Source organism: Perca fluviatilis, chromosome 24 (genome assembly GCF_010015445.1).
Source record: "Perca fluviatilis chromosome 24, GENO_Pfluv_1.0, whole genome shotgun sequence".
NCBI classification, from domain to species: domain Eukaryota; kingdom Metazoa; phylum Chordata; class Actinopteri; order Perciformes; family Percidae; genus Perca; species Perca fluviatilis.
The window spans coordinates 17,673,275-17,687,057 of NC_053135.1; the positions used below are offsets into that span (position 1 = coordinate 17,673,275).

General features: G+C 43.2%; 1 protein-coding gene across 1 annotated transcript in view; it reads right to left on the minus strand.

The window, feature by feature from the left end:
• ahr2 (aryl hydrocarbon receptor 2) overlaps positions 1-13,783 on the minus strand; it is an 83,591-nt gene that overhangs the window by 68,353 nt on the left and 1,455 nt on the right. The window contains exon 2 of the mRNA XM_039792929.1: positions 2,812-2,999. Within this exon, the coding sequence (XP_039648863.1) occupies positions 2,812-2,999 (188 nt within the window). The remainder of the gene's footprint in view (positions 1-2,811; positions 3,000-13,783) is intronic.

Below are 13,783 nucleotides of genomic sequence, written 5' to 3' on the forward strand. Positions count from 1 at the left end.
ACTCCAGTACTTGTACTTGAGTCTAAATGTTGAGGTACTTGTACTTCACTTGAGTCTTTTTCTTTTCATGCCACTTTCTACTTCTACTCCGCCACATTTCAGAGAGAAATATTGGACTTTTTACTCCACTACATTCATCTGTTACAGCTTTAGTTACTAGTTACTTTAGTTACTCCACTACATTCATCTGTTACAGCTTTAGTTACTAGTTACTTTACACATTCAGATTCCTGCACACACAACACATGTAGTTTATAAAATCTGATGTTTGATTCTAAAGTAAACTAGCCGACAATATAACGGCTACAAGTCCAGCTGAAATCATTAGACCATTAAACACTCACCTGTTTGGATCCTTTACACTTTCTATAATGGGAGGAGAGCTCTTTACTTTTAATACTTTAACTACATTTTCCTGAGAGAGTAAATGATGATTTGGCTATTAACTAATCGATTAGTCGACAGCTGTGTTATACATTTGTTTGTATCAATAATAAACCTGAATCCAAACTCCCCTCTGACCCTTTTTTATTTTTATTTTTTTCAAAATAAAAGCGCTGCGAGAAGCTGCTGGAACCCACAAGCCTCGGCCCGCGCCGAACGCATTTGTTCAGCCGACAGTAAGTGGCCGGCACTGCCGAATAATTGATGACGCCACAGCAACGGGGCTCGGCGGGGTGTCTCCTTCCGGTCCGAGGCTGCTGGAACACGAAGACTGAAATGCAACTTTTGGTTACAGCTAGGAACACACTCTTTTTCTACAGATAGACTCTTTTTAAAGAGGCAATAAGTCTGTTTTTTTACTGTAGGCCATAACATGTCTGCAGGGGGTGGATAGGGTTGTTAGTCAGCACCAATGACTCACTGATAACTCGCCAGCGGCTGAGATTTTCTGGCTCACTTCGCAGCCTGTTTTTCGGGGACAAAAACCTCCTATTGATTGATTCCGGCAATGAAAGTCTGAAAATCGAAGCCTATGAAGTGAACGCTGGAGCCGTTTTTTTTTTTTATCATTCCTGTGTTCAGGATTGGTGATATGTCACCTCCTTCCTGTCTAGTGAGCTTTGATGTTTCTTGCGATAAATAAATAAAAAGATCGGTTCGGCTGCTTTCAGTATTCTGACAAATCAAATCATTTCCAACCTGATTTAACTGAACACTGAAAAGGCAGCCGTAAAAAAAAGAAAAAAAAATGACTGTTACATTATAAAGTGCAGTTTTCCACTGATATTTTCTTTTAACGAACACAAAAAAATCAAGAGTGTCTTTCGCGATGTGTTTATTGCGCCGGTTGATATCGCAATGACGAATATATATTGTGCAGCCCCGGTATTTCCCTAATGCGCATCCACACACTCTGTCTGAACACACATGTGCATATTAGCATTTCAGCCCGCAGCACGGAGCAGGTGCACTGCTGTTGCCCTTTTCCTTTTCACTTCACACCTCCTATACGGCCAGCCAGAAGGGCCAAATTTCACAGTCCTGCACTGATATAGCCTCTCAGCTGGTGACGAACACACACACACACACACACACACACACACACACACACCGCCCTTTACTGTAAATAGGAACCTTGTCTCTCAGGCTGTCTGGTGTCTAATGGCTGCTATTTTCATGCGCGGAACAATACAAGGAAGCTCGCGGGAATAAACTAGATTACACAGCAAGTAGATCCGACCAGGCAATCGGATTGGTCGAGTAGACATTTTGGAACGTGCTCAAATCAGCATGACAGCCCACCCAGAGCCATTAGAGCACACCATGGCCGCGTCGCTTAAAATTCATTCAAAACCCTGCAAATCAGCTTTAAAGTGCGTGAGATTGAATGTTAGAGTTTGATTGCCGTCTAGACATGTGGCCTTGAACCATTTTAATAAATGATCCACTTCCAGCATGAGCCACCCATTGAGACCGCTATCTCCCAGCTAAATACAGTACATGCAGGATGTTTGTTTCCATGAGTCTGTCCTGTTTAGGACACTCGAAGAAACTAAACCTAGTTTAAAAAAATAAATAACACGGCTTAGAATAAACAGTTTGCTTTAACTTTGCAGTGTGTTTGGTTGGCTCAATGGTGTTTTAAGCCCCCCCGCCGTCGACTTCAAGGCACCTAACCTTAACCCTAACCCTTGCCTAACCCTAGTGCCTTCCATGCAGCGCTGCCTGGAAGACAACGTTGGGGGCTTAAAACAAATCAATTGATTGAATTCCAGTACACACACACAGACTCTGCCTACAAATATAGTATACATTTTATTATATACACAGTATATGAAATATGTTATTAGGACCTACTAATAAGAACTACATATGATTGGAATGTCTGGTGCGAGGGGAAAAAGGTTTTTTAGACTAAAAACTGGTTTGAGAAAACCCTTAAACTAAAAATTTGCATGCAAGCAAATGGGAATTAAACATAAGTCCCATCTTCCCTTCATGTTATTCTGTACCTGAACACTGCCGAACTTTATAAAAAAAAAAAAAAAAAATTTGATGGCAACAACCGCTCATGATTGTCATACATTCGACAACAACAAAAAGTTATAAAATATATCGTAATAAAACGCACGCACTTTAACAGCAGGGCTATCACATCCTCTCTCACACCGGGTGAGTGTGAATGTCCTGTCATGTCTGAATAAATCCATAAGGAACGTGACATTTTCTGCGCTCGTATCCAAATCACGGAACGTAACGGCCAAGGTTTTCAAACACGTCTAACCAGCATGAGTTCGATTCGGCGCCGGGCCTGAGCGACGCAGGAAACAAGATGAGCGACTTTCGGCAGGTTTGGACCCCACTCACCGTTGAAGAAGCTCTTGACTTTTAGGTAGCCAACGCTGAGGCGGAGCACCGACAGCTTGTCCAGCCGAGCCCGGACCTCCTCGGTGAACGGCAGCAGGCTGGTGAGCTTGTCCAGCTCGCCGTTGAGCCGGTCGCGGTGGCGTTTGGACGGGTTGGACTTGGCGCCATCGGGGGGTGAGGGCTTGGGTCTGCCGATACAGGAGAGAAAAGACAACGTTAAAACACAGGGTTGTTATGTGTACTTGCCCGCCGTGGCGTTTTAGTCGCCCTGGGCCATCAGGCAACCCTTAATGTTGAACCCTGCCTTAAGAGTTAAAGCATGAACTCGGGATTCCAAATGTGTATGTGTGTGTGTGTGTGTGTGTGTGTGTGTGTGTGTGTGTGTGTGTGTGTGTGTGTGTGTGTGTGTGTGTGTGTGTGTGTGTGTGTGTGTGAAGGAGTGCAACAGCAGCTGGTATAAAGTGAGATGACACACAGATTACACACTTCTATGTTCTAACGTTTAAGGCACTTTTAAAAAAACTTTTAAAAGGGCGGCAACTAACCATCTTTTTTAAAAGATTAGACCAACATCCAAAGTTATTCAATTCATAACACACACATGCACACACACACACGCACACGCAGACACACACATATGCATGCACACAAACACACACACAGACACACAGGCACACGCAGACACACACACATATATACACCGACGCACGCATGCACGCACAGACGCACACACATACAGACACACACAGACGCACACACGCAAACACACACACGCATGCACACAAACACACACGCACACACACACATGCACACACAGATGCACACACAGATGCACGCGCACAGATGCACGTACACGTGTCAGTGTACAGTTTTAAGTGTGAATCAATTATCAGAGTGATTGCAGATTCCTTTTATGTTAAACGATATGGTAATCATCACCGATGTCGAATGGAATCCAGTTAATACACTAGGGAGATAAATCAACAGGAGCAATGAGGAGACTGAAACCTTCCTCCATGAAATACATGAAATAAACAGAAATACTAATAACATTCACATAACGGTAAGGGATGAACATGTGCGTTTTCCTTTTGCACTGAATAACTACCCTGTAATATTTAGTGTGTGAGATGTGAGTCTCCACGCTCCATTTTGAGACTCAATCTTTGGTGTTCTTTTTATTGCCCCTTACAGCATTAAAAAGGTTTTGCTGAGTGGAAACCACCTCGTCTCTCCAGAGAGCAGAGCGACAAGCTAAATCTGCTCCATCCGACGCTGCCGTGGTAACCAGGTCAGCAGCGGCCTGTTTGTTATCACCCCACCTGTTGTCTGCTCCGTCAGGATGCAGGATCTACTTTGAGCGCACACATTTTACAGAGAGAGAGAGAGAGAGAGAGAGAGAGAGAGAGAGAGAGAGAGAGAGAGAGAGGTTATGAAGAGCTCTCTTTCCTAAACGAGATCCAAAAAGGTCACGTTTATTTACGCGAAACACGAAACTACCTACAATCAGGGTTCAAAATTAACTTTTTCGTCCACCAGCCAAATGGCTAGTGAATGTTCAAATTTGACCAGCCACTTTGACCAAGTAATAGATTACCATTGTTTTTTTGGCTGGTGAGTGAAGCAAATCTACCAGCCACTTGCATATTTTACCAGCATTTGGCTAGTAAATGGTGCTAATTTTGAACCCTGCCTACAATATCCGTATTAGGGGGCGCGATTGAGAAATTGTTACCCCACAGTCACATTAGCTACAAAAGAGAGCGACATGCACTCGCTTGTGGGTGCTCCTGGGCGTGCCTAGCCTACTCCTGGTTGCTTGGCAACAGTAAACAGAAAGTTTCCGGTACTACCTTCAAGCACGTCTTAAAAGTTACTTCAGAGGTATTGTTAAGTCACAAGAATGATGTTTTTGGATTTAAAAGTATTTATTTCTCGATAAAAGTAACAAAATATGAGATAAAATGCCAAACTTATCAGATATATACAGAAATACGATGTCCTGAAGCGTTTTCCGCCATCTTGAATTATTTTCTTCGACTCGAGCCACTGACGTACGTCACGCTGCCTTCACGCTCCGATTGGCAGTCGCTTTGTTGCATCGCTCATCATTTGCATAAAATAAACTTCTTTTCTATTTCGGCCCCGCCTTGCTCGTGGCAGCGGCGAGCTCGTCGCTTGTCGCTGGCAAACGGCCACTCCCTTTGAAAATGAATGGCAGCCTGTCGCTTTGTCTCCGTCTCTTGTAGCTAATGTGACTGTGGGGTTAGGCTCAAGATTCAACTCAAAATCGATTTTCGACTCCGACCTGCGGCCCTTTGCTGCATGTCCTTCCCCCCTCTCTCTCTCTCTCTCTCTCTCCCCCTTCATGTATTCAGCTGTTCCAGATAAAGGTCCTAAAATGCCCCGAAAATCATCTTAAAAAAGACCAAACCCTGGGTGTTTGCCGTCAGACGGAGCGCGGCAGCGGAAAGCAGGGTCTAGTAACTGAACTCCGGTGACCGGCGCTAAGCCCGGGCTGGCGGCTTCTCTGCTGTAACTCAAACCAGACGTTTCGCTTGCACAGAGGGGCTTTTCTTTTTCCCAGAGAAGGTGTGAAGCTGTCGAGCCCCTCCTAACCTAATGCCAGCTGAGAACTGGGGTCAGTGTTCGTGTGATTTAACTTCACTCCCAAGACTTCAAACTTAGGATAACAGCGCAAACGCGTTTGATTTTTGTTGGAACGTCCAGACGGGAGAAAGACTGACTCGGACTGAGTTTTAGGACTACATTACACCACACGACTGCCCGACTCCAGCAAGACTCTTACTGGAAATTAGTCTGCGACAGATGTCGGCGTAAGATGTGGAAAAATGGCAGCAATAAAAAGCCGCAAAGCCCTCAACCTGCTGACATTTGACTCATGCATACATATAAACAACAACGCTGAAGTGATTGGCCTGGGTTGAACTGAAAATGAAAGAAAATCTCAAAGAGTATGATGCATACATGATAAGAAATTGAAACTACAATCTATTAAGAATCCATTTTTTCGCCACATCTGTCTATATTTTTGCCTTTCGTACGGTCAAAAATTAATCAATTAAATGAGAAAGTCTCCTGCAGATGACCGGATAACAAAAATATTTGAACTTGCAAAGAATCTGAGCGGATCTGGTTTCAGTGTCTTGCTCGGGAACACTTGGGCAGAGCGTTCTGGTTGTTGTGGGAGTGGAACCTGTGAGCTTCCACTTCCAGGTCGGTCTCACACAGAGCGGCTGCGCGTTGGCTCGTACTCAAGCTAAATCAGGTTCAGATGCTCCTGCTGATGACTCCGCTGGGGATTTCCAGGTCAGGTGAGGCCAAACCGTGACGGGGTGTGTGTGTGTGTGTGTGTGTGTGTGTGTGTGTGTGTGTGTGTGTGTGTGGTGTGTGTGTGTGTGTGTGTGTAGTTTTTTTTTTAACGGTGTCACGCTTCTCCAAATCCACTCTTTCGAAATTTGACGTTCGATTTTAAGGCCACAGTCAGATTTAATTTTTCAATATTAGATTTCAACAGAGAGGGCAGAGAGGGGTACTTTTTAACCATTTGCAGTGTTTCCCCTATAATACAACCCCCGCCAGGCCAGATGGGGTTTTTTTATGTCAAAAAATATCTATTGGTGAACCAGCTTTTAAAGTCACATAAGACATATTCATGCTGATGTGAAGCGCTGCTCTCGTGTATTTTTGAAAAGTAACTATACTATGAGTATTTAAATACATTTGTTAAGTTGAGAACGGAATTCGGCGGGTGGTATCAGCACCCCACTCATCCCATCCGCCAGGCTTAAGCAGTCAACCTGGAGGAAACGCTGGCTTTGAGTTTCTCTGAGTGCAATTAAATGCGCCATTAGTTTAGCCAGGTGCAAATGAAGGTGCCACAGAGTCCTGTCGGGGCCCGCATGCTTTACCGCCGTTGTTTGTTTACACAACTCTCTCTCGGGGGAAATGTTGCCACGCCGGTGACTTCAGGGAAGCAGGAGGATTTTCCAGTTCTGTTTCTCCGTCATCTCCGACTCCATTTCTGTCTGGAAAAATCCGGCTGCAGGCTGTATGTGAGCTACCATTACCCTGTGTCTTTAGCTGCATGCTACCAGACGGTAAGTGCAAGAAGACGGGGGTGGCGATTAGAGCTGTCAATCTTTCTCTATAATACCATTCAAATTTCTTTTGTTATTTTTTTAAATATTCTAATAATATACTAATATTTAATGCTCATATGCAGCTTGTTATTAATATGTACTACACTACTCTTATTCATTGTCAATGCTACTGTAAGCATGTGGTTGTTGTTACACGTTCTGTCCACTAAAAGGACTTCCAACATCAGCCTGGCCTTAAATGGGATCTACGTCACGGCGGATTGCAATTCCAACACGTGTTAGCAACGATGCTAACGGCATTGATAACTAAGCCAAACGGTGCAGCCACTTCTATTTTAGTGATTTATAAGCAACCTCTTTCTGGCAGATTGTCACGTTACTGAGAATCCAGCTGTTAGAAGGTAATATAGGAAGTGGAAGCTAACTCTGGCAGCTGTAGGACAGCTAACATTACCTTTAGCTGTCTCCATGAAGCTCCCAGCTAAGCTCCAAAACTCGCGAAGCAGTTAGGAAACACAAATGAGCTAACTAATTTGAAAAATATGTTAAATTTAGATGAAATACAACAATCAGTGTGGAAGACTTAAAAGGCTCATGTGTTGTGTATGATTTCACTGGTTGAATGCCCATTTAAAAAGGGCGAAAGAAGGAATGCGAAGAACTGGCAGGACAGAGGCTGAGGTTTTTAATCAGCAACAATGTCACACACAAAAAAAGAGCGCTATGTGGAGCGGTGCTAATGTTAGATAAAACAAAGTGGTGGAGCAAGCTAGAGAAAGAACAGAGAGAGAGAGAGAGAGAGAGAGAGAGAGAGAGTGCTAACGTTAGATTAAACAAAGTGGTGGAGTGAGCTAGAGAAATAACAAAGAGAGAGAGAGAGAGAGAGAGCGAAGCTAACGTTAGATAAAACAAAGTGGTGGAGCGAGTTAGAGAAATAACAAAGAGAGAGAGAGAGAGAGAGAGATAGAGAGAGAGGTGCTAACGTTAGATAAAACAAAGTGAGTTCCTTGTACGGAGAGCACCCGGTCATATCATATAACCCGCTGTGCTCAGACTCCATTTTTTCTTGTTGTCATGGAAACGACAGGTCTGGCTACTCCGCTTGTCATTGGCGGGCTGTCAAAAAAGCACTTGACATAGGGAAATTTTTTTTTCCCGAAAAGTTGAACTTTTTTCAACTTCAAAAAGACGCTCCGAGCTGCAGAAATAAAGTCGGCTTATTAAAAAAAAAAAACAGGGTTTACTCCACAGGATTATAATGTGAAACAGGCGCTGGCAGCTTAAAAAAAAAAGACGCCAAGTGTGAACATAGCCTGAACTGCACTCAAAAATGCCTCTAAAAATAACAGGCCTGAACTGTACTGTGAAACATATCAATTCCAGACTAAACATAACAACCAGTGTGTTTAGAAAAAATTGCCCGAGGTGGACTGGCATGGAGTTTCAAACTAATATACAAACTGTAGTTACAAATTTCACATTTTGAATCCCTTTGTTGTTGATGTTCATGGCCATTTTTTTCCAGCTGCTAAAAGCATGAAGCCTCTGAGGGGGGGGGGGGAGCTTGTGAGCTGAATGCCCGACACTGTAACTGTAAATGTGTAAAATGCAATGAGGCCCTCCTTTCCCTTCTCCCTCCTGTAAATAAGACATCTGCTTCCAATAATACTCCAGAACACGACATAGCTAAAACCGAGGCTAGATAGCTATCGCTGCATTCCTGGCGGCCCGACTCCCTGCGAGAACAATGAACGGCCATTGTTGTGTTTGCTTCTCGTTGGTATCTGCAAAATCTGTCCTGGAAAGGTGTTGGACTTGAGAAAACACTCCCCTGCGATCACACAAAGGCACTTTGTCTCCGAAAAGGGGCGACGACACCTTTGCGAAACGAAAAGAAACTAAATACAACGCAGGCGTTTGTTCCACTGCTCGAGTTATGACACAGGAGCGGGGGGGGGGGAAGAGCACAAGAGGAGGATCAGAAGTCCACCGATATCAGGCTCAGAAAGTCAATATCAGAGCCGATATTTCAGGATTGAAGCTGAGAGTTTGGGCCTATACATTTGATCATTTCAATGCCAAAAAAGGTGTCGAGTTGTTGTGTGAAAGTGTGTGTGTTTGTGTGTGGGGAGGCTCACTGGGGCACCCTGGTAGCTCACCCCGATAGAGCGTGCGCCTCTTGTACCAAGGCTCAGTCCTTATCGCAGCGGCACAGGGTCTGAATCCAACCTGTGGCCCTTTGCTGCATGTCTTCTGCATGTCTTCCCCCCACTTTCCTGCCTGCAACTGTCCTATCCATTAAAAGGCCAAAATGCCCCAAAACATATTCTAAAAAAGAAAAGAAAACGGGGGCAGTTTATGTAAGACGAATCTTCTTTCTGCTACTTTTCATTCAAGCTTTTGACTTTTGGTGGATGAAATAAAGGTTCCTAAATAAGATGTCTGGGAAGTGAAAGCTGCAGAAGACTGAGCCATCTGTCCATCACATGTCAGTCACAAGAGAAACAGCCGGTCAGCTGGACATCAGCATGACAGAGGCAGAGGCATCTGACCGTTTTATTCCCTGGTGAGTTTGAGCTGATCGCTCCACGTTCTGGCACTTGAATTCATCTACCACGCTGAATAGACACAGTCCCAAGAGCGTGCGTGTTGCACATTTTACTGTCATTTACAAGAGACCACTGTGAAAAATGCTGAATCATTTGATTTTTTTATATGTATTTTCATGAAGTTCCTCAACTCTGCAGCAGTTTAAAGTCAAGACCGAGACTTTGAGGGGTTGAGACCGAGACACGACAGAGACTTTGAGGGGTTGAGACCGAGACACGACAGAGACTTTGAGGGGTTGAGTTGAGAGAGAGAGAGAAATCAACATGAATTGAAATGCTCTACTTTACAACGCAGTGTAAACGTGAAGGTAAACTGCCTCAAGGTAGACTGCTGTCACGCTGCCTCTAGACCTGTCTGTGGGTTAAACGGTCTCTCTCTCACTTTCTTACGCGCACACACACACACACACACACACACACACACACACACACACACACACACACACACACACACACACACGCTCGCTCACTCACTCACCATTTCCCAAACAAAACACGAAAAAAAAGAAAGAAAGATAAACTGCCTGAGAGCAACTTTTCCTTAAAAAACCAAAGGCGAGGGAACAGGGCAATGTTATGTAAGCATTTGCGTGACACAGAACTATGTTAATGTGTGTTGAGGGAGGAAAGAAACAACCCCCCATCCCCCCCACCCCCCAAAAAGAAAAAAAGAAAAAACACCCAGAGAGACAGAAGGAAAGACAGGAAAAAAGTATGTTGGGGCAGTCGGAGGAGGAGGAGAAAAATCCCAGCGAGTCTCAGATTACGCCATCCTCCCTCCCTCCCTCGTGGAAACATCGCGTGAGAGAGCTCTCGCTCCATGTCCTGATTATGATTAATGCAGGTAGTACCACACACACACCGAAACCGCGGTTCTGGCAGGGTTCTGACTGTGGTTCTCTGCGCGGGCCTGTGGTTCTGTGTGGAGCAGTTAACACTCCCGCCTGGCTCGTTAAAGCTTACAAAAACACAGAACTGGGGAAATCAGAGGGAGGGAGACGGCTCAGAGCAGTTCTCATGTTCTGGTTCTTTACAGCACCATGGAGGGCTGAGGAAAACCCACTCCAGCATGGATGGATGGATGGATGGATAGATAGCATCTCTCTCTCTCTCTCTCTCTCTCTCTCTCTCTCTCTCTCTCTCTCTCTCTCTCTCTCTCTCTCTCTCTCTCTCTCTCTCTCTCTCTCTCTCTCTCTTCTATATATATATATATATATATATATATATATATATATATATATATATATATATATATATATATATATATATATATATATATATATATATATATATACACACTTCATATATTACCTTCTAACAGCTGGATTCTCAGTAACGTGACTATCTGCCAGAAACAGGTTGCTTATAAATCACTATATAGTAGTGGCGGCACCGTTTGGCTTAGTTATCAATGCCGTTAGCATCATGGCTAACACGTTTGTTAGTTAGTATCACAAATCGTTCCGGCTGTGCTTTGTAACATGATGTCGTTGTGCTAACCGAGCACCGTTAGCCTTTACAACCGAGCCGCTTCACTACACTTGTTGGATAATGTTCCAATACAGAGTTCTCTGTTGAGTTGTGTTTGTCGCTGTGTGCTCGTGGTGGAAAATAATGTAAACGAAGAGCGGTGTGTTGGAAATGCAATGTGCCATGACATAGATTCCCTTTAAAAGGTCCTATGATATGCTGCTTTTTGGATGCTTTTATATAGACCTTAGTGGTCCCATAATACTGTATCTGAAGTCTCTTTTATATAGGCCTTAGTGGTCCCATAATACTGTATCTGAAGTCTCTTTTATATAGACCTTAGTGGTCCCATAATACTGTATCTGAAGTCTCTTTTATATAGACCTTAGTGGTCCCATAATACTGTATCTGAAGTCTCTTTTATATAGACCTTAGTGGTCCCATAATACTGTATCTGAAGTCTCTTTTATATAGGCCTTAGTGGTCCCATAATACTGTATCTGAAGTCTCTTTTATATAGACCTTAGTGGTCCCATAATACTGTATCTGAAGTCTCTTTCCCAAAATTCAGCCTTGGTGCCGAATTACAGCCACTAGAACCAGTCCCACAATGAGCTTTCCTTAGGAACGTGCCATTTCTGTGTCTGTAGCTTTAAACACTATTGAGGAAGGAAAAGCATCCACCTGAGAAAAGCAGGGGAGATCCCCCTGTACACATGGCCGTACAACTCTGCTTTCTTCAGAAAACCACGCAGTCACACAGGTATCAGAACGTGGGTGTCCTTGTCCTGCAGACACACATTCAGCTCATTCAAATTTTTGCTGAACATATCTGCCAGATAGCACAGCTTTGCGAGCCAATCTTTATCTTCAAACAGGGTGGCATACGGAGATCTTTTCTGTGACCATAAAAAAGGTGTGCACCTCCGCCCGTAGTTCCAACAGCCTGTTCGGTATCCTCCCTCGAGATAGCCAGCACACTAATGTGTGTAGCAGCAGTTGCGCATGTGTGTGTTCAGCTCCCATGCCCTCGCGAAGTCGCGTGCGTGACAGCGTCAGCGTTGCACTTGCTCAGAGAGGCTATCGTTACGTTAGTAGTAGCATGCTGCTGGTGGTCTTGCAATTGGATTAACTGTACTAATAAAACCGTAGAGGCAACGTGAAACAAAATGAACAAGAAATCACTTTAGATAGCCCTAGTCTTATATGATATAACAGGAGTTAGGAGGGAACAGTGTTGAGATTAATAATAACATGTCACTTTCTGTATGGATCATAGTACAGTGTTACAGGTATTTTTATCTGCTGAACCGTTACCATCCATGAAAAAATACTGATTTAATTGACAAACCACAGCTACACTTTTTTGTCATTTGTCTAACATGTAACGAGCAATTTGTTGTATTTTAGCAAAACACTGAAAGCAGCAGAAAGGCAATACCGAGTAGGCTACATTGTAACATCTGTTCACTTACCACAAGTTATATCATTATCACGATATTCAACGTGAGGGCATATCGCATATTTTCCTCATATCGTGCAGCACTAATAACTACACTGAAATTGTGTATCAAAAAAACAAACCTAGGCCGGAAATTTAGAGGAGCATTATTACTAGCATTCCCTTTAGCCTGGATTGACAGTATTATATGAATACAATGGTGTCATGTCAGTCAACCCGGCATATTTAACTACCTAATGTCCCTTCTCCAAAATCACTTCAGAAGAGTAGTCACACAGCGCTTACTTGCTCTGGTGTTTGTAAAGTATTAAAGTTCAACAAAGAATGGTTGAACATGAGAAAAAGTTCATTATTTTTTGTTTCTGTGTAGATGCACTCCCCTACAAAATCACCGCAGTAGTCAAGAATGATTTATTATTTTTCAAATAGAGCTATTCATATCATCATCAGTTTTGTTTCATATCGCAATATATATATATATCGCAGGAAAAAAAAATATTGCAATGTCAGTTTTTTTCCAATATCGTGCAGGCCTAGTATAAGGGCCCTCCAGGTGTTCTCGAGGGGGAATCCAGGAGAAGATAAGATGCACGTTGAAAATATACATTTACTGTGATCAATAATAGACATAAGGTGTTCTAATGTTGTAACTGATGCGGGGATTTGACTGCGTCCACTGTTTGCCTACAGAGAAAATCTAATTCAAAGAAATCTACTCGGAAAGAAAGGGGAAATAAACAAGTTAAATGAGATCCTACAGTTTTAGAGCATATGTGTGGAAAACGAGTGGGAAGCCCAGCTGTCTCGGCTGGGTGGCAAGGGTTCAACAATAAGGGTTGCCCGATGGCCCGTGGGCAAGTAAACCGCCACATCGGGCAAGTAAACATAACAGCCCAGTTCCCTTTTTCGGGCATCATGGTAGCATAAACTACGTACTATCGTTCTCTTGCCCCCGTCGGAGAACGCACTTGATGTGAATGTGTTGCTGGCCGATCAAGAATTTAGTTGGTGTTTAATGCTTTTGATGTGTGTGTGTGTGTGTGTTTGATTTTGTTCTACGCTTTTTTTAGACACTCTTTTCAGTTTTTTCTACACTTTTTGACGTTTTTAAAAAAAAAAAATTTACCCTTTTTTAAGTAGTTTTTAAGAAATTTTTTTCAATGCCTTTTGACATTTTTGTTTACTTTTTTTATTGTTTTTTTCAACACTTTTTCCGGGGGTTTTTACACTTTTGACGTTTTTTTAAATGTTTTTTTAAGTTTGACATTTTTTTCGATGCTTTTTGACATTTTTGTTTACTTTTTTTA